This window comes from Megalobrama amblycephala, linkage group LG8 (genome assembly GCF_018812025.1).
Source record: "Megalobrama amblycephala isolate DHTTF-2021 linkage group LG8, ASM1881202v1, whole genome shotgun sequence".
Lineage (NCBI taxonomy): Eukaryota > Metazoa > Chordata > Actinopteri > Cypriniformes > Xenocyprididae > Megalobrama > Megalobrama amblycephala.
The window spans coordinates 19,880,601-19,904,112 of NC_063051.1; the positions used below are offsets into that span (position 1 = coordinate 19,880,601).

The 23,512-nt window shown below is 37.2% G+C and overlaps 1 protein-coding gene across 5 annotated transcripts in view; it reads left to right on the forward strand.

The window, feature by feature from the left end:
* The window catches only part of kank4 (KN motif and ankyrin repeat domains 4), a 57,278-nt gene extending 38,794 nt beyond the window's left edge, over positions 1 to 18,484 (forward strand). For 4 of the 5 annotated variants that reach the window (XM_048199947.1, XM_048199945.1, XM_048199946.1 and 1 more), the window contains 10 exons: positions 2,448 to 2,515; positions 3,320 to 5,737; positions 7,330 to 7,423; positions 9,609 to 9,842; positions 11,960 to 12,041; positions 12,572 to 12,676; positions 13,714 to 13,933; positions 15,360 to 15,502; positions 15,749 to 15,949; positions 17,140 to 18,484. In XM_048199947.1, coding sequence (XP_048055904.1) covers positions 2,500 to 2,515; positions 3,320 to 5,737; positions 7,330 to 7,423; positions 9,609 to 9,842; positions 11,960 to 12,041; positions 12,572 to 12,676; positions 13,714 to 13,933; positions 15,360 to 15,502; positions 15,749 to 15,949; positions 17,140 to 17,253 — 3,627 coding nt within the window. In that variant the 5' untranslated portion in view covers positions 2,448 to 2,499 and the 3' untranslated portion in view covers positions 17,254 to 18,484. The remainder of the gene's footprint in view (positions 1 to 2,447; positions 2,516 to 3,319; positions 5,738 to 7,329; positions 7,424 to 9,608; positions 9,843 to 11,959; positions 12,042 to 12,571; positions 12,677 to 13,713; positions 13,934 to 15,359; positions 15,503 to 15,748; positions 15,950 to 17,139) is intronic. The other variant, XM_048199949.1, reaches the window with a different exon arrangement.
* Positions 18,485 to 23,512: the final 5,028 nt, after the last annotated feature.

A 23,512-nucleotide genomic window follows, 5' to 3' on the forward strand; every position in this document is an offset into this window, starting at 1 on the left:
TCCGATAAAGACGTAAAGTTAGCCGTTTGCAATGTAGTGCAGTGTAAACGAGGCTTCACACACTGTCGGCTGGTTGAGGGATGGGGATGTTGTTGGCTTCGGCTGGTTTAGTTTCTCATACTCGGCATATGTTCAGTTGTATGGCATGTTCTAAGGTGCCTATCATGTTAGTGGTGTTAAAATGACGTTGCTTGCTTCCACCTCGAGGGATTTCATTACGACATACATTGCAAACGGCTAACTTTACGTCTTTATTTTGTATTTGAGCTGCGCGTCTTGGACGCGGCGTCCGTCAAAAATAGGCGAGGCGCCTATCTTTAGCGAAGCGGCGCGGCTGGTGTAAACACGAGCATTGACTAGAGTGGCCGCGTATCAGCTCCGGTAGCTGCACCGCACACGCGTGCAGTGTAAACGAGGCTTGAGTGATGCATTTAAACGACGTGAACCATACAGCAAGGATAGTACGAAGATATCACGTTCAGAATTATGGAATTCATTTGGTTGGTAACTATCTGCTTGGCCTCCTTGTTTCTCTGCTTTGTTATTTAGGAAGGATGGCATTGGCATACAGTAGCTTACATTATTTTATTTTTTGGATCTGATATAGTTGGTTCCTCAACTATATCAGATCCAAAACTAAGTTTTTTTTTCTCAATACGGTTAATTTAGAGTTAGTTTCTTTTCTACAAATGGTGCAAACTCTGCTAGATTGTAGATAAAAGATTCCCATTCCCCTGCCATTCTGTGATCGGCAGTGATCGGCAATCGGCAGATCATGATCTTGGTGATCGGTAATCGGTGATCGGCCCCAAAAATGCTGATCGGAGCATCTCTACTTTACAGTGAACTAACTCAAGGAAAAAGTCCCCTTTGATCAAACCAGGGTTAAATGCATAGCTCAAGGCCATAACAGTCATGGCTTGGTCTTTGTGGTGACCAAACCTGTAACCTTCTGATTACATCCCCTGAGCTTTAACCACTATGTCACACCACCCTATTTCTATTTCACAGTTGCATTGATTTTAAAACATTATTTTCTAAAGTAAATGTGTTGTGAAAGGAAATCATGGGAGCTAGTTGATTGATGGTGTGATCACCAAATGCTGTGTTGACACTCTGTTATACCACTCTGCTTCAGAATGCTTAGAGCCTGACTTCTCAACCAAACTATGTTTCAGAGCCCATTTTAAAAAAGCAACCAAAGCATATTTCTATCCTTGCTTGTACTTAGTGAAATACATATTTCAAACAGGTATAAACAACTTCATCAGAAGGCTGCAGACTTAATGGATAGTAAAAAAATTGTTGTAACTTGAGCCCCAAGATGTCAGGTTTTTTTTTTTTTTTACTGAGAATGTCAGCATCTAACTCGTTCTTTTTTCTTTTTTTTTTTCCTATACCGGTCTGTCCAGATTCTGGACATACAGCAGCCAGCCCATGATCCAGATTTCATGAAACATAGTCAAATTGCACCTTTGAAGAATATCCTTTTCCAAATTCCAAGCCTCTGGCTTAGATTGCAACATTGAAATCAGAGCCAGATGACACATCTTTGAGTAATCTTTTCCCACAAGTTCAGTACATAGTTAAGATCTGCAAACATGCCTTGAGGGGTTTGACCACGGTTCCATTAAAGCAAAAGGTTCGAGGAGGATCATCTTCACCAGCAGAATGTTCACATTTCATGTAATATAAGTTGTGTGAAGTGACAACCAATAGAATTCCAGTGCTATATACACTGTATTCATTTAGAAATGGCACAGTAATCATAAACACAGATTATATAATTTTTGAAAAGTTTAAATGTCAACCTACAATATGGTGCTGCTTAAAATGTAAGGGTGTTTTCAGTGACTGCTGAATAGTAATTGTTCACATTCTAAAACAAAAACAGCAGTTAGCTAAGTGAGTTTGTCTGTTTGTCATTTTTGTTTTGTTTTGTTTGTTTTTGCAACATTTACATAAGTTAGGGTGAATTCAAGATAGGACAGTGAGAATGTTCTGGAAGTAGATCTCCAGACCTGAAGCCTGAGGGTGTATTCAGTTTGTATTAACATGATGTATTTTGATCAGCGGCCTTACGTAAGCCCCTGAAGAATCTTAAATCTAAAATGGCAAAATTGTTTTCCATTGCCTAAATCAACCCCACATAAACTGTGAGCCATCTGGAGTAAATTAAACAGAATGAACTACTATGTCACTGTGGTTTGAATAGTAGTGTGAGGTTTTAAAATGGCACAAACAACTAATGTAAAGTGATGTTGCACAGGAAGTATGGATTATAATTAGTACAGAAATTGGAAAATCAGTATAGGCATAATTTAATTATTGTTATAATGGTCTACATATGCATAATGTAATTAATGTTGTCACTTATCTGGTAGACGATCAATAATAAAAACATAATTATATTAGATCTGTACATCCTTATTTTTATCTGTCTACAGGTTTCCAGTGTTTACAACAGATTCCACTCATGATACTGCAAAAACAGAAATAATGGACAAGAAAAATGGTAAGAATGCCAGACTGTTTGAAGTCATTTCCCGTTTCAAATGTGTAAATATATTCTTTCCACTCATCTTCATGCAATAATTTGCAGCAAAAAATTGGGTAACACTTTATTTTAAGGTTACATAGTTACATGTTACTACATGCACTTACTTTAGTAATAACAGTAAATTATGCATAATTACAAACCCTAACTCTATAGTAAGTATATGCAATTATTTAATATTACTTGCTACTTATTTGAGTAAGTACAGTGTAACTATGTCACCTTAAAATAAAGTGTAACAAAAATTGTGGAAATAGTTAAAGCCTTTATATATAATGCATTATAAAAGTATTTTAATGCATTAATAATGCCTTGTAATGCACCTTATAATGTATTGTATTGTGTTGTCTCATAAATAATTGTAACCACAGTTTTAATGCATTATAATACTATTAATTGAACACACTTTTAGAAGGTATAATGCATTAAAATTCATGACAAACAACCAATTTCAGAGGTAAAAATAATCTGCAAATATTATAATGTATTTTACCTTTGGTTATAATTAGTTATGAAAAGATATAAGGCATTATAACATACATTATGATTATCTTTATAATGCATTATACATAAAGTGCTACCAAAATTGTTTGCATTTCATGTCTTCATGCACAGTGATATCACCTTGCACAGTGATAACACCATCAACTGTTTTGTTGTCTTGACTAATTATGCTCCATATGCTCAATAATACAATGGCTGCTTGAATTGGAATTAAAATAAGAGAATGCAAAATGTGTAATAATGTACTTTGTATTTCAGCAAATGGCTTTCCTTCCAAAGCCTCTGAGAGTGGAGTACAGAGGAAACAGCTGCCATATTCCGTAGAGACCCCCTATGGGTTTCACCTGGATCTGGACTTCCTGAAGTATGTAGATGACATAGAGAAAGGGAACACAATCAAGAGGGTGCACATTCAACGCAAGAACAGGGGCCCGAAGTACAGCACACTGCCACGCAACTTCAGCCTTCCTGGGCATGGCGCTCGACCTCTAGCCAAAGATACGTGGGCTAATACTTCCACTTTAGGGTCCAAACCCAAGTCACGTGTTACTGAAGTCCAGCAGCTTTTTGAGTTCCGAGCCAGTGATGCCACTAGTGGTAGCAGAAGCACCAGTGGGAGCTCCCCTGCCAGCCAGTCAAAGATGCCTGGGAGTGGTTACCTCCCCTCGCCAAAGGCTGCCGAAGAGTCTCCAGTACAGACCTCATCTCAGAATGAACAGTCCATGAGCCTTAATGTTAGGCCTCACTTGTTAAGAGCCTCCAGCATGCCTGTTAATGTCCCACGAAGGAAAGGTTCAGACTCAACTGATGAGCAGAGTTCCCAGTCACAGAATGGCTCAGCTGAGAGGCTTTTTCGACCGGCGGATGGAGGCGACAGGAGAGGCAGTGTTCCCCAGGACAGGGCCAGCTTGCATCAACAGATTACAGCTGCACTGAAAAGGGTGCGTGAATTAGAAGAGCAAGTCAGGACCATCCCTGAGTTGAGGGCTCAAATATGCTCTCTTAGAACGGAGAGGGAACAACTGCTTGAAAGAATTCAGCAACAGCAGTCTGAACAAAAGAGCCCTTTGCAGTTTAACGAGAGTGAGGTTCCTCAAGACAGTGTTGTTCCTCCAGTTATAAGTGAGAAGAAAGATACTTGTTCCCCTTCCACAGTTGCTGCAGATGATCAGAAAATGGTTCAAGCAATACAGTCTGACAAAACCACAGAACAACAGTCAGAGGAACAAAATCCTGTGGTGCAGGTTATTGTAGAGCAGGAGTCTGAAAAAAATGAACCAGTAACTGATACAGAGTCAGAGAAGGAACAGGTGCCAGCTCCAGTGTCTGTCCCAGTGATACGCATAGACAAAGCAGAAACTCCAACTGATCCAGATGAAGCAGAGGGACTTTTGCAGGAGTCTACACTTCAAGAAGAAGCATCAAAGAGTCTTTCAGAGCAAGCAGAAAAGCAGAAGATATTACCAGAGACTTTGTTAGAAGATAAAAAGTTGACGCTGGATTTAGAAGAATCAGGTGCTACATCCGAGTGTACATCTGCTCAAGAAGATACTGCGACTTTTGAGGGACCAAGTGTAATTGTAATTGAGGAAAATACAATAGTACAACCCGATGAACAGAATCTTCTCACTAACCTGGAGCTGGAAGCAAAACTGAAAACTTTGGAAGAGAGTCTAAGCAAGGCCAGTTGTGAATTGGAAAAGACAAATGCCTTACTGAGGGAACAGATGGACAAGAATAGACAAAAAGATGAGAGAATACAGGAACTGATCGACCAAGTGAAGGAGCAGAAACTTCAAGGTCCTATCGAGACAGAGCCACTCTCTGTACCAGTTGTCACATGTGATGCATCAGTCAGTACAGACAGCAAAAGTGTCGTGGAGAGAGGAGTCTCAACCGAACCTCAACCAGCTGAGGGTCCCAAAGAAACAGATTCTAAATGCTCAAGCACTCAGACAAATATAGTAGAAGCTCGAGACATTGAAGTCTTAGCACAAGTTACTACAGCAGAGAAAATTGTAGGGGTAGAGATTTTCATGTGTGACCGGGCAATGGAGACTGAAGTACAGGATAACATAGAAGATAACAGTAGACAGGAAGTCTCTGAAATACTAGAGAAGACAGACTCTGTAAAAGACCAAGAACAAGAGGGTGATATCAAAGATAGTGTGTCAAGCCAGATTGTAGATACCAAAGTCAGTGAAAATGTTGTTGCAGAGAGTGACACTGAGGAATATGTCATGGTAGAAAGTGCCATGGTTGAGACTATGGCCAGTGAAATTGAAATCCCTAAGCCTACAGTTCAAGAGATAGAATCTGCAGAGAGTAAGGGGGTTGAAAGCACAACGGACAAAGCAAGAGAAAGAAGTTCAGGTTTGCAAACACAGCAGGAACCAAGAGAAATACAAGAACAGGATCCCCACCTTCAGTCTCCAAGAGCATCTGAAGCCACAGCTTCTCCTGCTGCAATCGGTCAGGTTGTTAATCGTATACAGGGGCTTCTTAATGAGCAGTGGGCCAGTCTGGGAAGTGGGGGCCAAGACGCAAAAGGAGAGAGCTCCCAGAAACCTCATTCTTCCAAAATAAGCTCTATTCAAAGCCACCTGAGAGGGTCCCTCAGTGCCCTATCTGCCTTTTACTCACCTGTTCAGAAAGGAGGGGCTGCACGACAATCAGGTAGGTTCTTGTTCAATGTATTCATGTGCCTTCTTAGCAAGCTCAATGATGTGAGCGTCTCTTTGAGTCAGGTGCGACGGTCTTTGGTATTGGTTTCGATTTCTTGTATTAGGCCTGTTTTACAATGCTTGCATCTGCAGCATGCTTTCAACCATGTTACATATTTGTATAGTTCCAAAATAAAAAGTTTTACGTTTTTTAGATGCTGTCAATACATTAACCTCTTAGCATTTCTGTAAAATTTGCCTAATACGCCTAAAAAAGGCATACCCTGTGTAAATTGCATGATGTTCTTGAACCATTTGAACCGGCCGCGGTACACATACCTTTCAAAAGAGACTCTTCAAAAGAGACCCCAAAGTCTCTTTTGAAAGGTATTTGTACTGCGGCCGGTACAGTGGAACGCTAACAGGTTAATATTGTCCAAACATATGAAAAATGTACATTCTATAAACACACTTTACATACACATACCTATAAATATTAATGGCATCACGTTAGACATTGAAAACCAGCAAAACTTCTAGTTTATTCTGTTCTACATAAGAAGTTGACCCATACATCTGAATACACACCGCTTAAATGTGCAATGTTTGAAACAGGCCTCACTGAGTTTGAAGTGAAGGTTTTGAGAGCCAGAGATGATAATCTAATGAGTCAAGTTGAAATAAGACATTCAAATATGCATATTTTTGCCTGATTATATATGCCTGTATGGCACAGAAACTCGTCTGTTGCAATGCAGAGACCCAGTGGCATTGTACATTCATAATGAAGTTGCTAGCTGTACGCCAAGATAATTTAGGATTTTGTGTTGACAGTTTAAAAGCATCTGGCTCATATCACAGTGCTTGCAAAATTATGCAGTCTCATAAATTCTGGCAACCACAGTTAATTATTTTCCTTTGTGCTAATTATGTTCTACTGAATATTATACTATATTAAGGTCATTTAAAAAAGTCACATGTTTTTCCTAAAATAATAGTTTCCTTGATATTTTTGATTCAGACTTATCTTGTTGTGTCCTGGGAAATGCACAGTGTTGTGGGACTTTTTCATAGTTTCCGGAAGCTTTCCAGACTATTTGATCTCTTGTGTTTTGTTGTAATCGCATCCACTGGCTCCTGTAGTTGTTATTCACCTCTTTTCTCTGAAACAATCAAACACTAGGGAACAAATCTCTGAAAAATGCTTTGTGGTATTATCTCCTTTACAAACAAATGACTGATAAGATTTTTTTTATGGCAGGTGAGAATGATTTTCTCTTTTTAGTCCATTTCATTTAAAATATCAGTTCCTTTGTGACTGTAACAGTTGTTTTGACAGTTTGGTGTGCTGCATTATGAATGAGTACAACTTACTTACCCACTCTGTGGAGCACAGCAAGTGTACAGTTCAGCATTTTGTTGGTCATATTACTTCTGGTAAAGGAATTTTAAGAGATTCAAAAGTACTATCTCGTATACTGTGCTTTATTTTCATGTGGACAAATGGACTGAATAAGTGCATAGATTTAAGTTATTACTGGAGATGATTAACAGGTGCAGAACTGGCTTTTGTTTTCACATATCTGACCATCTCTCCCATATTAGGCCTCAAATCCATCATGAAGAAGAATGACTGTCCTGACAAGCAGGGCAATGGGGGAGCGAAGAAGAACTTGAAGTTTGTTGGCGTAAATGGAGGGTATGTTTTATTTTATGTGCATTTCATGCATTTTTTGGCACATTTATCTGCATGCAGCAAAACAGTTGTAATGCTTTTCATAAAATCACCTGCCATCTGTGTAGAAGTTATAAAATAATATTTTAAGTGAAGTAAGGAAACTCCAAAAAGTCAAAAGGGGACCTAATTGAAGGTTATGCCTTACATTTACCAATTGCCCCAAAATCACAGTTGCTGGTGTTTTCATGTGAAGTGATGATGGATAAGTTTATTTCATCAACATCCATGACATCAGATGTCCAGCCTGTCTCTTTGCATCCCTTAATCTGTTTCATCCTTCATCACAGTGCTCTGTTAGAAATGGGCCATGAGGTGTCGGCATTGTTTTCTGTGAGATCTGTTGCATGATGAGTGAGGCCTAGTGAGATGACATGAAAAACAAAGTCCTCTCTCTGTCCCTCTCCCCCTTGCTTTGTCTTTGTCAGTCTGCCTGTCACTGTGTACAGCGAATGATTTGTTAAGCTTGGCAGCAGAGATGGTTCTGTCTCAGCTGTATTTGACCAGCCATCAACAATAAGATAATTATCCTGATAGAGTTGGGCAAACAGCTGGCCTTTCGTATGCAGGAAGGAATAAGCCTAAATTAGCTAAACCAAGCTCTTTCTTTAGACCGGAGAGAGTATTTGAAAGTTGGAGAACTGTAAGTAAACCAGTGGTGTGTGGTGGACCTCTGAAATGAGGTGGCCACGTCCCTGCTATGTGTTTTTTTTTTTTTTTTTTTTTAGCCCAATGTAAATTCATGTTCCATGTGATGTTTTCTTGTTAAAGGCATACGTGTAACACTAGATACCTTACACAGTTATAGTTTTACATTAATTGATATTAATATAAGTATATAACTTAAGCGAGAGAGCAATGAGCTCAAAGAATGCAAAAAAGATCCCTATGAAACTTAAAATGCTTATTTTGCACAGTCATCTTTAGACCCTCGAGCAGGAAGGTTTCAAAATTAATTAATTTGCATTACTGATGACCAAAACACAAGTTAGGACCTTATCTTATCAATATGTCAAAACATGCTGGAATAGCATGTTTTATCTTGAATATCATGAATTATATCAAGTGCGCAACCTTTAATTTATATTGCTGTTTTGAAATTTTCTTTGAAAAGACTGTGTGGGAGTGTTGGCCGATTTGGCTTGTGTCTATGTCTGATAGACTGTGATTATCCTGAGAAAGCCCCTGCACTGCTGTTGTCTGATGACAGCTGGTGATTTTAGAATTTGCACACAGTTTTGACCCAAACCACCATAATATAATTTCATTCTGTTATTTAGCTCTGTCAGCCAAGCACAAATAGCAGTATCAAAGCCGCTGAATCTTCGCCTTTGGCTGCCCAGCATGTTCTTTTTTTTTTAATAATCCGTATACAAAGCTATTGCATTAATCGCATTTGGAAATCTTGATTACTAAGATGTTAGTAGCATAATAAACAACCAATGCATGGCCGTCTTGTCTCTTGTATCTGAAGTACTTAATAGAGGCTCTTATGCTCAACACCCTAATAAATGTATAGTCACCTGACCTGCAGCTATAGGCCTCCATTCACCTATGTCCTTGAGGAATTGTGGGAATGCCATTCCTCTTTCCTATCTGAAAACATCCATGAAGGAACAGCATTCTTCAGACTAGCTCAATACATAATAACCCCTCAGACCGCACAGAGGTCTCTCTCATTTGAACAGCTTGTATAAACACTTGGATTTTGCATGTCCATTCACAACAGACAAATTACATTCATTTGCAATTAGCGGTAAGGACTGTGTCGAAATCAAACATAGATTTAAAGACCTTTTTTAACATAAACCAGAACATTTTAAAAATGTATGGTTCTTACATATAAAATACAATAAATGAAAATAAAACTGTAAAATATAATGGCAAAGTATTATTATTATTACAAACATTATGGTAAAGGATGATAAAATACAATAAAAGAAAAACAAATTAACAAAAAGAACTAATTAAAAATGCAAACATTATTATTACTATCATCATATATTTTGAAGCACATATGGTCAGGTGGTATTTGTCGTAACCAAACACAGTCTTGTCTGATTTCAAATCCTGATCATAGAAAGTTTGCAAATGCAAAATGGGTTACAGTCAAAAGAACCCCCTTGATTCAAGTTATCTGTTTGTCTAGCTATGAGACCACATCCAGTGAGGACTCCAGTGGGGAGGAGGATCAGGACGAGGTTGAGGAGGTGGATAGTTCGGAGCCTGAGGTGGAGCAGGGAGAGGAGAGTGGAACGGCCCAGGAGGAGGCTGCTGCTACTGGGGAGCAAGGTGATGGGGTTCAGGCAGAGGTGGCAGAGGGCTCTAAGGAGCCTGATGCTGGCCAGGCCGCCATGAGTCCCCAGGAGGAGCAGCCTGTCAGGTGAGATGGAGGGCCGTGGTGAAAAGAGGGGGTTGGTGTTACAACTGCAATTAACTCTTACTGTATAAGTCCCTATGGATTATTCGTCATTTGGGAGTTATATACATATTATACATTCAATGGCGTCTTTGCCATGGGAACAAAAATGTCGAAAGTATGACTCTTATTTTGTGCTAGTCCCCTTTAGTTTTTTCAATCTGTTGTGAAAAGCTCATAATATGAGCTGGCTTAACACATTAAAGTGTGCAGTGACCATGTTTCCCAAGCCAGGGGCCTCTGTTATGAATAGGACACAATCCTGCCTTTTGTTCTGCCCATCATCTGGCAGGAAGGTGCAAGCGTTGAGTGACAGGTTTAATATGCCCAGTGACTGGTCCACTTAAAGAACTGCATCACAACAAAAGGCTGAACCATTTAAAGCTACGTGAACATATGGGGAAAGCAAAAGGTGTGGTTTTCTTTTATGATTAATTAAAAACTATTTCATTAGAAAATATATATATATATATACAATTTTAGGGAAATGTTATAATTATATACATTCTCAAAATTATTTCTGATTCACCATCACACACCAGATACAAAGATACATATGGAAGTAAATTAATGCCAATTTTTTTTTTTATAAATTGCACTAATTGAAATTGAAAAAAAAAAATGCATTACATTAACTGTGCTTGCATTTTGATGCATTGTATTTTGGTCGTATATTTAAGCTGTGAATATTTGAATTCAAAATATTTCACACACATTTTCATTATTAAAAATTCAATAATTTATATTCACCTTTCAGATTTCACTTCCAAAATATTAATTCTGTAAAACCTATAATATTCGACTGGCAATTTTCGGTCCATTTTATTTCGCTTTACAAATTCGCTTCAACAAATTCAGTGGTTCAAATTCAGCAGAAAATTCAACATTTCACATCCGGGAACTGCAGGAAAAGCAGTAGAGTGCTGATGCATGATCTCCATCTGCTGTTAGTCGACATCACCAGCAAGGTGCCGCTAACGGCTGTTTATGAAGACCAGAGCAATGGCTAGTAAGTCATCATTAATTCATAAAAACGGATTTGCAAAAATAGAGCAAGCGGTAAGTGAATGTGTGATGATTATCAGGGACAGTATAAATGCAGAAAAGCTGATAAAGACACAAAAGCTGCATTTATGTTTAATTCAGTGTCTTCATGGTTACTTTCCCTGTGGAGGCTACATGTAAGCAGCTTTCTCAAAAAGTGAGCGAGATTATAACGTTATTCCCCGATGCTGATGTACAGATCAAACGTTAAATCTGAGGTAGACATATTTCTCTCTGTTGTTTAATTTCCTTAACTTTATATGGCAGCGCTGTGTTGTAATACTAGGGATTCCCTCATACTTCATAGGATTCCCCTGTCATCAGGACATATAAAACGCTTAACACATCTTAATGGACTAGTACAGTGGTATAAAAGACCACTGAATTTGTGGAAGCGAATTTGTAAAGCGAAATAAAATGGACCGAAAATTGCTAGTCGAATATTATAGGTTGTACTTTTAAACAGAATTAATATTTTGGAAGTGAAATCTAAAAGGTGAATATAAATTATTGAATTTTTAATAATGAAAATGTGTGTGAAATGTTTTGAATTTAAATATTTATAGCTTAAATATACGACCATGTTGAATTTCAGCCCATAAAAATGCAAGCCTTAAAAATACAATGCATCTAAATGCTAGCACAGTTAATGTAATGCATATTTTTTTTCAATTAGTGCAATTCAACAAGCTTTTTATTTCAAAAACATTTGGCATTAATTTGCTTCCATAGAAACATTTATATCAAGCTTTAGTTGTAATTTTATAATAATAAAACATATAAAATAAATAAAACATATAAAATTCACCTCAGATACATAATGGACATTCTTGTGCAACTATAGTTCTGACCATTAATTTAGGAAAGAGTCAAAGTTTGGGGTCAGCAAGATTTTTTTATTTATTTTTTTAAAGAATTTATTACTTTTATTCAGCAAGAATACATTAAATTGCTCAAGCATGACAGTAAAGACATTTAGAATGTTAAAGATTTCTATTTAAAATAAATGCTGTTCTTTTGAATTTTCTATTCTTTAGAATCCTGAAAAAAAAAGGTTCACAGTTTCCACGAAAATATTACGCGGCACAACTGATAACATTGCAAATAAATTCAGGCAAGGTGAGCATAAGAAACTTCTTTCAAATCTAACTGACCCCAAACTTTTGAACATTAGTTTAGGTAGGCCCACCAGTACACATGGATCTGAAACATATACAGAAATATGTTGAAATATAAACACAATTCATACTCCTCAAGGGACAGAACTCTGCATGTGCCAAAAGTTGTAATGAAGATGTTTGAGCCATTCAGAAATTGGTAACAATTTGATTGAGAGGCCAGTCCAATATGAGTCACTCTCAACTAATGTTACCAAGATTCAAATTACCAAAATGCATTGTATTTCATATGTATCAAATACAGATTTCTGGTGAGGCTCAGGTGTGCAGCCAATCTGTATTTGAAAATGATTTTACATACATGAATGAACCTGAAAAACTGATGCATGATTTATTTTTTAAATTTTTTTTAGATATTATCTTCTATTTGTCTCTCCCTGAAATCAGTTAGACATTTTCTTAGGCTGAAAAGATACAATGTTCTATCTAGTTGTTCATGAGTTTAATGTGCCCCTTTGATTTAAATTACAGCTCAATCTGTGTCGTTGCAGTGAGTTAGTTGATAAGAACTTCATGGCTGCTTGTCATTTCCTGAAGGATCGCATGGCTGAGGTTGCTACCCCAAATAAAGACATGGTAAGCCATTAATGTTTTGATTCAAACTTGATTCATTACCTTTGATATATACTAAAAAAAAATTTCTAAGTCTTTTCTATTTAAAGGCACAATATGTAAGATTTTTGGATTAAAATATCCAAAAACCACTTGAACAGTGTTATATATTTTTTTGACTTGTGTACTTTTATTATCCCAGATGTTTCCAAGAATGTTTGAATCCAGAGAAATAAGCAATTTTAGCCAGGACACGGATCGTGTCCGTGCATCGCCTATCAATGACATCATAACCATGTTACCCTCGATTTCCGGTTTTATTTTGTAGAAACCATGGAAACACCAAAGACACTTTAATATATTATATGTTTTATTAGACCAGGAAACAACTGTTTGGATACATTTATAGACAGAAAACTAATTGTTATATAGCTCAACACATGTTTGTATCTAATTTTCTTGATTTTCTGTGATTAATTTTATGTTCATCCAGCATTTATTAATATGATATTCTAATATCGATCTAGCTTACTGCAGTTTGCAACAAGTGTCTCATAGCAGCCATTATAACATCATTTTCAACACACTCGAATGTATCAAATATTATAAACAATGCTGCATTACCTCACATACGCTTGACTGGAAGAAGCGGAAACAGCGACTGTGGTATAATAAAAGTTCCACTGCTCTCGAGGCATGCGTCACGCTCGTCTCTCATTAGCAATCGCTCAAGCGGCCTCTTTCAGCTCTCACAGCACTCGGCCCTGCTCTGCTTCATACTACAGTAACGTTAATAATCTCTTTGATGAACATGATTTCTGCCCGAGTCCCGTCCCAATTCTTTTCCACCGGCTGTGAGGTGAAGACAACATCTCCCTTGATTCCGCACTCAATCTTGGCATCATCAAGCTATGCCTTTGTTTTGAATAGGCAACCTCTAGTGGCAAAAAATTACATATTGTGTCTTTAACACAAAAATGAGGATACTTTAATATAGATGTAACTTTATAATTTGACTTATTACACTTTAGTGAGCTGACCCATGACTGTGTGAATCTCAGAGGCAGGTTCTGATGGTGTTATATCAGGAGTGGTTCCGTGTGTCCAGTCAGAAGGACTCACAGGCTGATACAGTCACGCTCTACCTGAGAGAGGTGGGCTTCCACACTCCCACTCTGCTGCGCTATATAGTGAACCTGGCTGATGGTAATGGCAACATGGCACTGCACTACAGTGTGTCCCATTCCAACTTCTCTGTGGTCAAGCTGTTACTAGACACAGGTGAGAGACTTGCATATATATGTATATATACATTACTGTTCAACTGCCAAACAGGCATGATTATAAGCCGATTGTTCAATTAATAAATTATGATTTCCATTCCTAGCAGCAGTTTCCACTCTTGTCCTATTTGTTTGTATCAATAAATGTATCTTTTATCATGAAACATTTTTTTTGGTCTTATTTCAGGGACTTCAGTTTTTTGTTTTTTCAATAACCACACATAAACATTATTCCTCCAAAAAAACAAACATGTACATACATGTTCCTTACATATTATTGTAGCCTAGTTTATGCTGAATACAGTGTAATGACACTTTTAAAGTCATTAAAGGTGCCATAGAATGGAAAATTGAATTTACCTTGGCATAGTTGAATAACAAGAGTTCAGTAAATGGAAATGACATACAGTGAGTCTCAAACACCATTGTTCCCTCCTTCTTATGTAAATCTCATTTGTTTAAAAGATAACACCGACTGTTACGTAACAGTCGGGATCATTAATATGTACGCCCCCAATATTTGCATATGCCAGCTCATGTTCAAGGCATTACACAAGGGCAGCCAGTATTAACATCTGGAGCTGCACAGCTGAATCATCAGACTAGGTAAGCAAGCAAAGACAATAGTAAAAATGGCAGATGGAGCAATAATAACTGACATGATCCATGATAACATGATATTTTTAGTGACATTTGTAAATTGTCTTTACAGTAATATTTGTCTAACAATACATTTGCATGTGGTTAAAGTTACCATCGTTTATTACTGTATTCACGGAGACGAGCCGTCGCTATTTTCATTTTTAAACACTTGCAGTCTGTATGATTCATAAACACATCTTCATCCTTTATAAATCTCTCCAACAGTGTGTAATGTTAGCTTTAGCCACAGAGCACAGCCTTAAACTCACTCAGAATCAAATATAAACATCCAAATAAATACTATACTCACATGATCCGATGTATGCATGCAGCATGCATGACGAATATTTTGTAAAGATCCATTTTGAGGGTTATATTAGCTGTGTGAACTTTGTTTATGCTGTTTAAGGCAGTCACGAGCTTGGGGGCGGGGAGCACGAGGATTTAAAGGGGCAGCAGCCTGAATCGGCGCATTTATAATTATGCCCCAAAATAAGCAGTTAAAAAAATGTATTTAAAAAAATCTATGGGGTATTTTGTGCTGAAACTTCACAGACACATTCAGGCGACACCTTAGACTTGTGAAAAAACATTTTAGGGCACCTTTAATATGTTTATGAACAACTGAAAAAAGCACAAATGTCAGGGGCATGTCAAAACTTCTCAGGGCCCCAACAATCCTCAGACCCCAGAGTGTTAAATCTCAAGTTCTATTTCTCATTCTCTCTTTAATTTCAAACCTTTGAATATACCAAAATTCTCTTTAATTGTATGTTCATCAGGACTGTGTGAGGTGGATCACCAGAACAAGGCCGGCTACACCGCTATAATGTTGGCAGCTCTTACTGCGGCAGAGAGCCCTGAGGACATGGAGGTGGCTCAGCAGCTACTGAGAATGGGCAAAATCAATGCACAAGCCAGCCAGGTACACACAGCAAGACATCACAATATCTGTACTGCAAGAACACACATACGATCTGTTACTCAATACTCATGTAGGTTTACGCTTACTGACATTTGTTATACCAGACAGCCAATTCTCATTGGTTTAGCTTGTACAAATACTCTATGGGTGCTGCAATTAGTTATTTAGTACATAATTTCTTTGATTATAGGGTATGATAAAGATTGTTTTATATAAATAATATTCTTTTTCATTACTTCCCACTAGTCGGGGCAAACAGCACTGATGCTTGCAGTTAGTCATGGGCGGACAATGATGGTTCAGGTTCTTCTGGACTGCGGCGCTGATGTGAACGTACAGGACCGGGATGGCTCCACTGCTCTGATGTGTGCCTGTGAGCACGGCCATACTGAGATAGCCAAAATACTGCTGGAGAGACCAGAATGTGACATATCACTCACAGATAAGGTGAGAGAGACACTGATACATTAAAACTTACACCAGTTCAGAGTTGCCATTTAAAATCAAGACATCTACAAACAAAAAACAACATTTGAGGCCACTAAATTTTCATGTTATTCATGAAAAGAGGAACTTAAATTTTTTACTCCTAACTAGAAATGTGAAGTGTACTAATCTTAATTTCTCTGCTTAATTTTTGCATATGCATGTTAGCAAAATAGTTGCTTTGACAAGTGTGTGACACTTAAAAATGAAAGACCTAAAATAAATTTTAAAAGATTTTTAACAACACTTGTGGGGAAAACAGAAAACTTTGATCCTCAGTGCTGTCACAAAAGAGCTATGTGAAACCATGGGTTGAGTCCTTGCTTCATTTCAAGAAAATGCAACACTGCCACTCAGTGGTAAAAATTAGTTACTTCAGGGTTTTTTTCTTTTCTTTAATGGTAGTCAATTATTTAATAAAAGATAATAAAAATATACATTCCCATTGAAAAGTTTGGGGTCAGTAAGATTTTTTTAAAGATACTTTTATTCAGCAAGAACACATTAAATTTGCAGTAAATACATTCATAGCGTTACAAAGATTTCTATTTAAAAATTCTTTTGAACCTTCTATTCATCAAAGAAGCCTAAAAATTATCAAATTCCACAAAAATATTAAGCAGCACAGCTGTTTTTAACATTAATAGTAAATGTTTCTTGAGCACCAAATCAGCACATTAGAATGATTCCTGAAGGATCATGTGACACTGAAGACTGGAGTAATGATGCTGAAAATTCAGGTTTGCCATTACAGGAATACATTACATTTCAAAATATATAAAAATTTAATAATATTTCATAATATTACTGTATTTTTATTTATTTGTTTGTTTTTGTTTAAAAAGTCTTTCAAAACCAAAACTTATGAATGGCAGTGTATATATTTTTATTATGAAAAACAGTTTAACATAAATCCTGCAATGTAAGGATTGCGATGGATCCATAAGTTATCTTTTATAATTTGATCAAACTGTTCAGATCAAAGTCTGTTGAAATTCTTCAATCACTTGTACAGTAGGATCTACACACATTAGGCAGATGCCAGTGTGGGCAGGTTGTGTCCTCATCCTAAAAAAAAACAAAAAAAAAAACCCACAAACAACTTTCAAAATCATTTACATGTCATTTCCTTCCCTCTATCCCTCTACTAGGATGGACACACAGCTTTGTCAGTAGCCATGAAGGCATCCCACTCTGAGATTGTTGATCTCCTGAAAGCTCGTGCTGATCCAGCCACAGTTACAGATCCTACAGCTCCGCTCTGAGTCCAATGGCCTTGTCTTCATGTCCAACTGGCTCTGCCAGAATCATCTTTCTACTGCCTCAACCTGACATGCTGGCCAGGCCAGCAGTCAACAATAGAGAGACAGCACTTGCCAGTAATTCGCAGATTCTCTGTTTGAGAAATGGCCAATGAGAAATGTACTTCTGTACGCCAATCAAAGATGCCATGGAGGGTGGGCTTCCCTAAACTCCCCAGAAGGTCCCCATTTGTCCTGAAGCACAGCTACTGTAGCTATTTAGCAGGCATGGTACATTGTTACATGTTTTAGCCTTCTATTTTCAGGTAATGTGACTATATTTTTGTTAGGCAATGAAAAGTACTCTATGAATGTTATTAAAGAAGTGATCGGACACACGTTATATTTATTTTTTATTGCACTTTTATGTAATAATTCTCCCCAGAAGTATCCAAAGTCTGTCTTAGTATAACCTGATGTGTCTTCCTATTATATGAGGGGTTTTGGGTCAGGCCCAGTACGGAACCATTCCTTGCCTTTCCAGGTGGAACAGGGAAAGGAGTTTTACGGTCACACAGTTGTGTTGCCAGTATGTCTCCCATCATATTTTCTTTAAACAGAGAGCCAAGCATTCAAAAAAGATTTAGAAGCCTTGCTTTCATTATATAAATTCTTTTTTGGTAAAATACCATTTATCTGAATGGTTTCTGTCCTATTGTTCTCTTCACCCAAAGAAGAAAAAAAAAGGGTGTGCAATATATCATAACTTCAGTAACAAATAATTAAAGCAAACTCCCAAATTATAATCCATTATAATCAGTCCATTATAATTTATTCACTGTCAAAGTTTACTATATACTCTAACCTGCTGCAATATTAACTTCTTTACAACTTATTTTACAAATTGTATATTAAACAAAGATTTACAGATACAAGTTGTCAAGTTCCCCTGCAGACACATTTAAGCAGCACATTATTTTGGACTGGACTGTAGTTGTATTCTCTGTACATTGTGCCTGCTTAAAATTAAGACATCAGAAGTTGTGATGAAGAGATATGTTTAATGACGAATCAATAACTCGGCTGGAGAAAGTATGAATCTATATATGTATACTGTGCAACAGTATCTTGTGGGAGGTGTTGTGAATTAATATCCTGAAATATAATGACTATTTATTTCCAATTCTATATTTTTGAGTATATACAAGTATATGCATGGATAAAATATTGACTTAATAAAAACATGCATTTTGTATTTGTCTTTTCTGTGTTTTTTTTTAAAGAATTGGTTGAAATTTCCATCTAAATACTGTATGTATATACAGGTGCTGGTCATATAATTAGAATATCGTGAAAAAATGAAATATATTGTAAAAATGAAACTTTCATATATTCTAGATTCCCTACATGTAAAACATTTCAAAAGTTTTTTTTTTAAATTTTGATGATTAGAGAGCACAGCTCATGAAAGTCCAAAATCCAGTATCTCAAAATATTAGAATATTTCCTAAGATCAATCAAAAAATGGATTTTCAAAACAGAAAAGTTCAAGTTCTTTAAAGTATGTTCATTTGTGCACTCAATACTTGGTCGACAGCACATATTACTGCAAATGACTTGCTCCTAGCACAAATTACAGCATCAGTGAAGTGTGGCATGGAAGTGATCAGCCTGTGGCACTGCTGAGGCACTATTGAGCCTTCAGATAATCTGTATATTGTTGGATCGACTGTTTCTCATCTTTCTCTTGAAAATATCCCATAGATTCAGGGGTCAGGCATGTTGGCTGGCCAATAAAACACAGTAATATCATGGTCAGCAAACCACTTGGAAGTGGTTTTTGCACTGTGGGCAGGTGCTAAAGTCCTGCTGGAAAAGGAAATCAGCATCTCCATAAAACTTGTCAGCAGATGGAAGCATAAAGTGCTCCAAAATCTCCTGGAAGATGGCTGCATTGACTTTGCACTTGATAAAACACAATGGACCAACACCAGCAGATGTCACGGCCCCCCAAATCATTACTAACTTCAGAAACTTCCCACTAGACTTCAAGCAGCTTGGATTCTGTGCCTCTCCAGTCTTCCTTCAGACTCTGGGACCATGATTTCAACATGAAATGCAAAATTTACTTTTATCTGAAAAGAGGACTTTCGACCACTGTTCACTGTCCAGTTCTTTTTCTCCTTAGCCCAGGTAAGATGCTTCTGACATTGTTTCTGTTTCAGAAGTGGCTTGGTAGTCCTTTTCCTGAAGATGTCTGAGTGTGGTGACTCTTGATGCGCTGACTCCGGCTTCATTTGACTCATTGTGAAGCTCTCCCAAGTGTTTGAATCGGCTTTACTTGACAGTATTCTCAAGCTTGTGGTCATCCCTGTTGCTTGTGCACCTTTGCCTACCCAATTTCTTCCTTCTAGTCAACTTTGCATTTAATATGCTTTGATACATCACTCTGTAAACAGCCACCACATTCAGTAATGACCATCTGTGACTTACTCTCTTTGTGGAGGGTGTCAGTGATTGTCTCCTGGACCATTGCCAAGTCAGCAGTCTTCCCCATTAGTGTGGTTTCAAAGAACAAGAGATACCCGGAATTTATACTGTAGGGATGGTCATTTAATGAAACTCAAATGTAAATATTCTAATATTTTGAGATACTGGATTTTGGACTTTCATTAGCTGTACGCTCTAATCAAGAAATTAAAAAAAAAATAAATAAATAAAAATTTGAAATGTTTTACTTTACATGTAGGGAATCTAGTATAAATGAAAGTTTAATTTTTTTAAATAATTTACAATAAAAAAAGAACTTTTTCACGATATTCTAATTATATGACCAGCACCTGTGTATATATATATATATATACATACATGTGTGTGTGTGTGTGTGTGTGTGTGTGTGTGTGTGTGTGTGTGTGTGTGTGTGTGTGTGTGTGTGTGTGTGTGTGACCCTGGACCACAAAATCAGTCATAAGGGTTAATTTTTTGACATTGAGATCTATTCATCATATGAAAGCTGAATAAATAAGCTTTCCATTGATGTATGGTTTGTTAGGGTAGGATAATAATTGGCCCGAGATTCAACTATTTGAATATCTGGAATCTGAGGGTGCAAAAAAATCGCCTTTAAAGTTGTCCAAATGAAATCTTTAGCAATGCGTATGAAGTACATTTTTGATATATTTATGGTAGGAAATTTACAAAATATCTTCATGGAACATGATCTTTACTCAATATCTTATATCTTAATGATTTTTGGCATAAAAGAAAAATTTATAATTTTGGCCCATACTATGTGTTGTTGGCTATTGCTACAAATATACCCATGCTACTTATGACTGGTTTTGTGGTCCAGGGTCACACACACACACACACACACACACACACACACACACACACACACACATATATATATATATATATATATATATATATATATATATTACTGTTTTGCGTACATTTTTTGTTTTTTGGAAAGAGGGTGCATTAAATATTTCTAAAGTGACAGTAAATATTTTACATTGTTACAAAAGATTTCTATTTCAAATAAAAGCTGTTCTTTTGAACTTTCTATTAATCAAGGAATAAAAAAGAAACATTTTAGAATATTATTAGGCAGCACAACTATTTTCAACATTGATAATACAGTATCTCACAGAAGTGAGTACACCCCTCACATTTTTGTAAATATTTTATTATATCTTTTCATGTGACAACACTGAAGAAATTACACTTTGCTACAATGTAAAGTAGTGAGTGTACAGCTTGAATAACAGTGTAAATTTGCTGTCCCCTCAAAATAACTCAACACATTAATGTCTAAACCGCTGGCCACAAAAGTGAGTACACCCCTAAGTGAAAATGTCCAAATTGGGCCCAAAGCATGGCCACCATTTTTTCCCCAGCACTGCCTTAACCCTCTTGGGCATGGAGTTCACCAGAGCTTCACAGGTTGCCACTGGAGTCCTCTACCACTCCTCCATGACGACTTCACGGAGCTGGTGGATGTTAGAGACATTGCGCTCCTCCACCTTCCATTTGAGGATGCCCCACAGATGCTCAATAGGATTTAGGTCAGGAGACATTCTTTAGCAAGGCAGTGGTCATCTTGGAGGTGTGTTTGGGGTCGTTATCATGTTGGAATACTGCCCTGCGGCCCAATCTCCGAAGGGAGGGGATCATGCTCTGCATCAGTATGTCACAGTACATGTTGGCATTCATGGTTCCCTCAATGAACTCTAGCTCCCTAGTGTCAGCAGCACTCATGCAGCCCCAGACCATGACACTCCCACCACCATGCTTGACTGTAGGCAAGACACACTTGTCTTTGTACTCCTCACCTGGTTGCCGCCACACACACTTGACACCATCTGAACCAATTGGTCTTGGTCTCATCAGACCACAGGACATGGTTCCTTAGTCTGCTTGTCTTCAGCAAAATGTTTGCGGGCTTTCTCGTGCATCATCTTCAGGCTTCAGGCTTCTGGGACGACAGCCATGCAGACCAATTTGATGCAGTGTGCGGCGTATGGTCTGAGCACCGACAGGCTGACCCCCCACCCCTTCAACCTCTGCAGCAATGCTGGCAGCATACGTCTATTTCCCAAACACAACCTGTGGATATGACGCTGAGCACGTGCACTCAATTTCTTTGGTCGACCATGGCATCTTTTTTTCAGATCTCAGAGAGTTCTTTGCCATGAGGTGCCATGTTGAACTTCCAGTGACCAATATGAGAGAGTGAGAGCGACAACACCAAATTTAACACACCCGCCTCCCATTTACACATGAGACCTTGTAATACTAACGAGTCACATGACACCAGGGAGAGAAAATGGCTAATTGGGCCCAATTTGGACATTTTCACTTAGGGGTGTACTCACTTTTGTGGCCAGCGGTTTAGACATTAATGGCTGTGTGTTGAGTTATTTTGAGGGGACAGCAAATTAACACAAGCTGTACACTCACTGCTTTACATTGTAGCAAAGTGTCATTTCTTCAGTGTTGTCACATGAAAAGATATAATAAAATATTTACAAAAATGTGAGGGGTGTACTCACTTCTGTGAGATGCTGTAATAAGAAATGTTTCTTGAGCACCAAATCAGCATATTACAATGGTTTCTGAAGGATCATGTGACACTGAAGACTGGAGTAATGATGCTGAAAATTTAGCTTTGCATCACAGAAATAAATTACATTTTAAAATACACTAGTCAGCGTTTGAAGTGGATCAAAACCTTTCATCAAAGTTGTCCTAAAACCAAAATGCAATACCCGTTCTTGTCTTAGAACAACTTTGATTAACTTTTTTGATCCACTTCAAATGTTGACTATTGTATATTAAAATAAAGAATAGTTATTTTAAATTGTAATAATATTTCACAATATTACTGTTTTTACTGTATTTTTGATCAAATAAAAGCAGCCTTGGTGAGTATAAGTTGAACAGTAGTGTATTTTAAAGGCATACATTTCCGGGGGGAATTTACAAGAGTCATAGAGGCCTTTAATGAACTTGCTTGTCTACTGACATATTTTTGGAAAGTTATTCTCAGGACATTTATGGGAAGTTAAAAACATCAACAACAAGGTCTATGTACTTATGTAAATTAGAGATTTACATAAAAAATAATACAGAGCCACCTTGTATGTGAAACATCACATAGCACAAAGAAACTATGACGTATGCAAATAAGTAAACAACAAAAAAACAACAACAACACATACATCATACATCACTTGTTCACCCTGTAAACAATTTGATGCTATTTATGTATTAAATCCATATGAGGTTTAATAGATCATCATAGGATCCATTTAAAGGTGTTTGATGGTAAAATCTGTTATGTAAAAATGTTATTTAAATTTTACCTTAACTTAAACTTTACCTTAACGTAATCAAGCAAATTAAAAAGAATCAGAAAAAAGCTTACTGCTCTAGGCAAATAAGCTTTCAGCCCTCCCACCCTATGTTGTCGACTACTGAATAGTTAAGTGTAATCTCATAGTGTCTGCTGCCACACTTTTTCTTCTTACTTAACCGCTTTCTCATGATGTGGCTGATATTAGGACTCTTCCACACCTCTTCACTCATCCACTCAGGTAATGCAAAATAAGACAGCCTATGACTCAAGACAATTAAGAATGTAATCATGGGAATGTTTAAGTAATTAATTTTGTATGTACATTGTATGTGAAGTATGTTCCTTAAAAATATTATTTTTATGTATATAATTTAAATTCTCTTAATGAACAGTTGAAATGCTGCAGTGTCTGAATTTTAA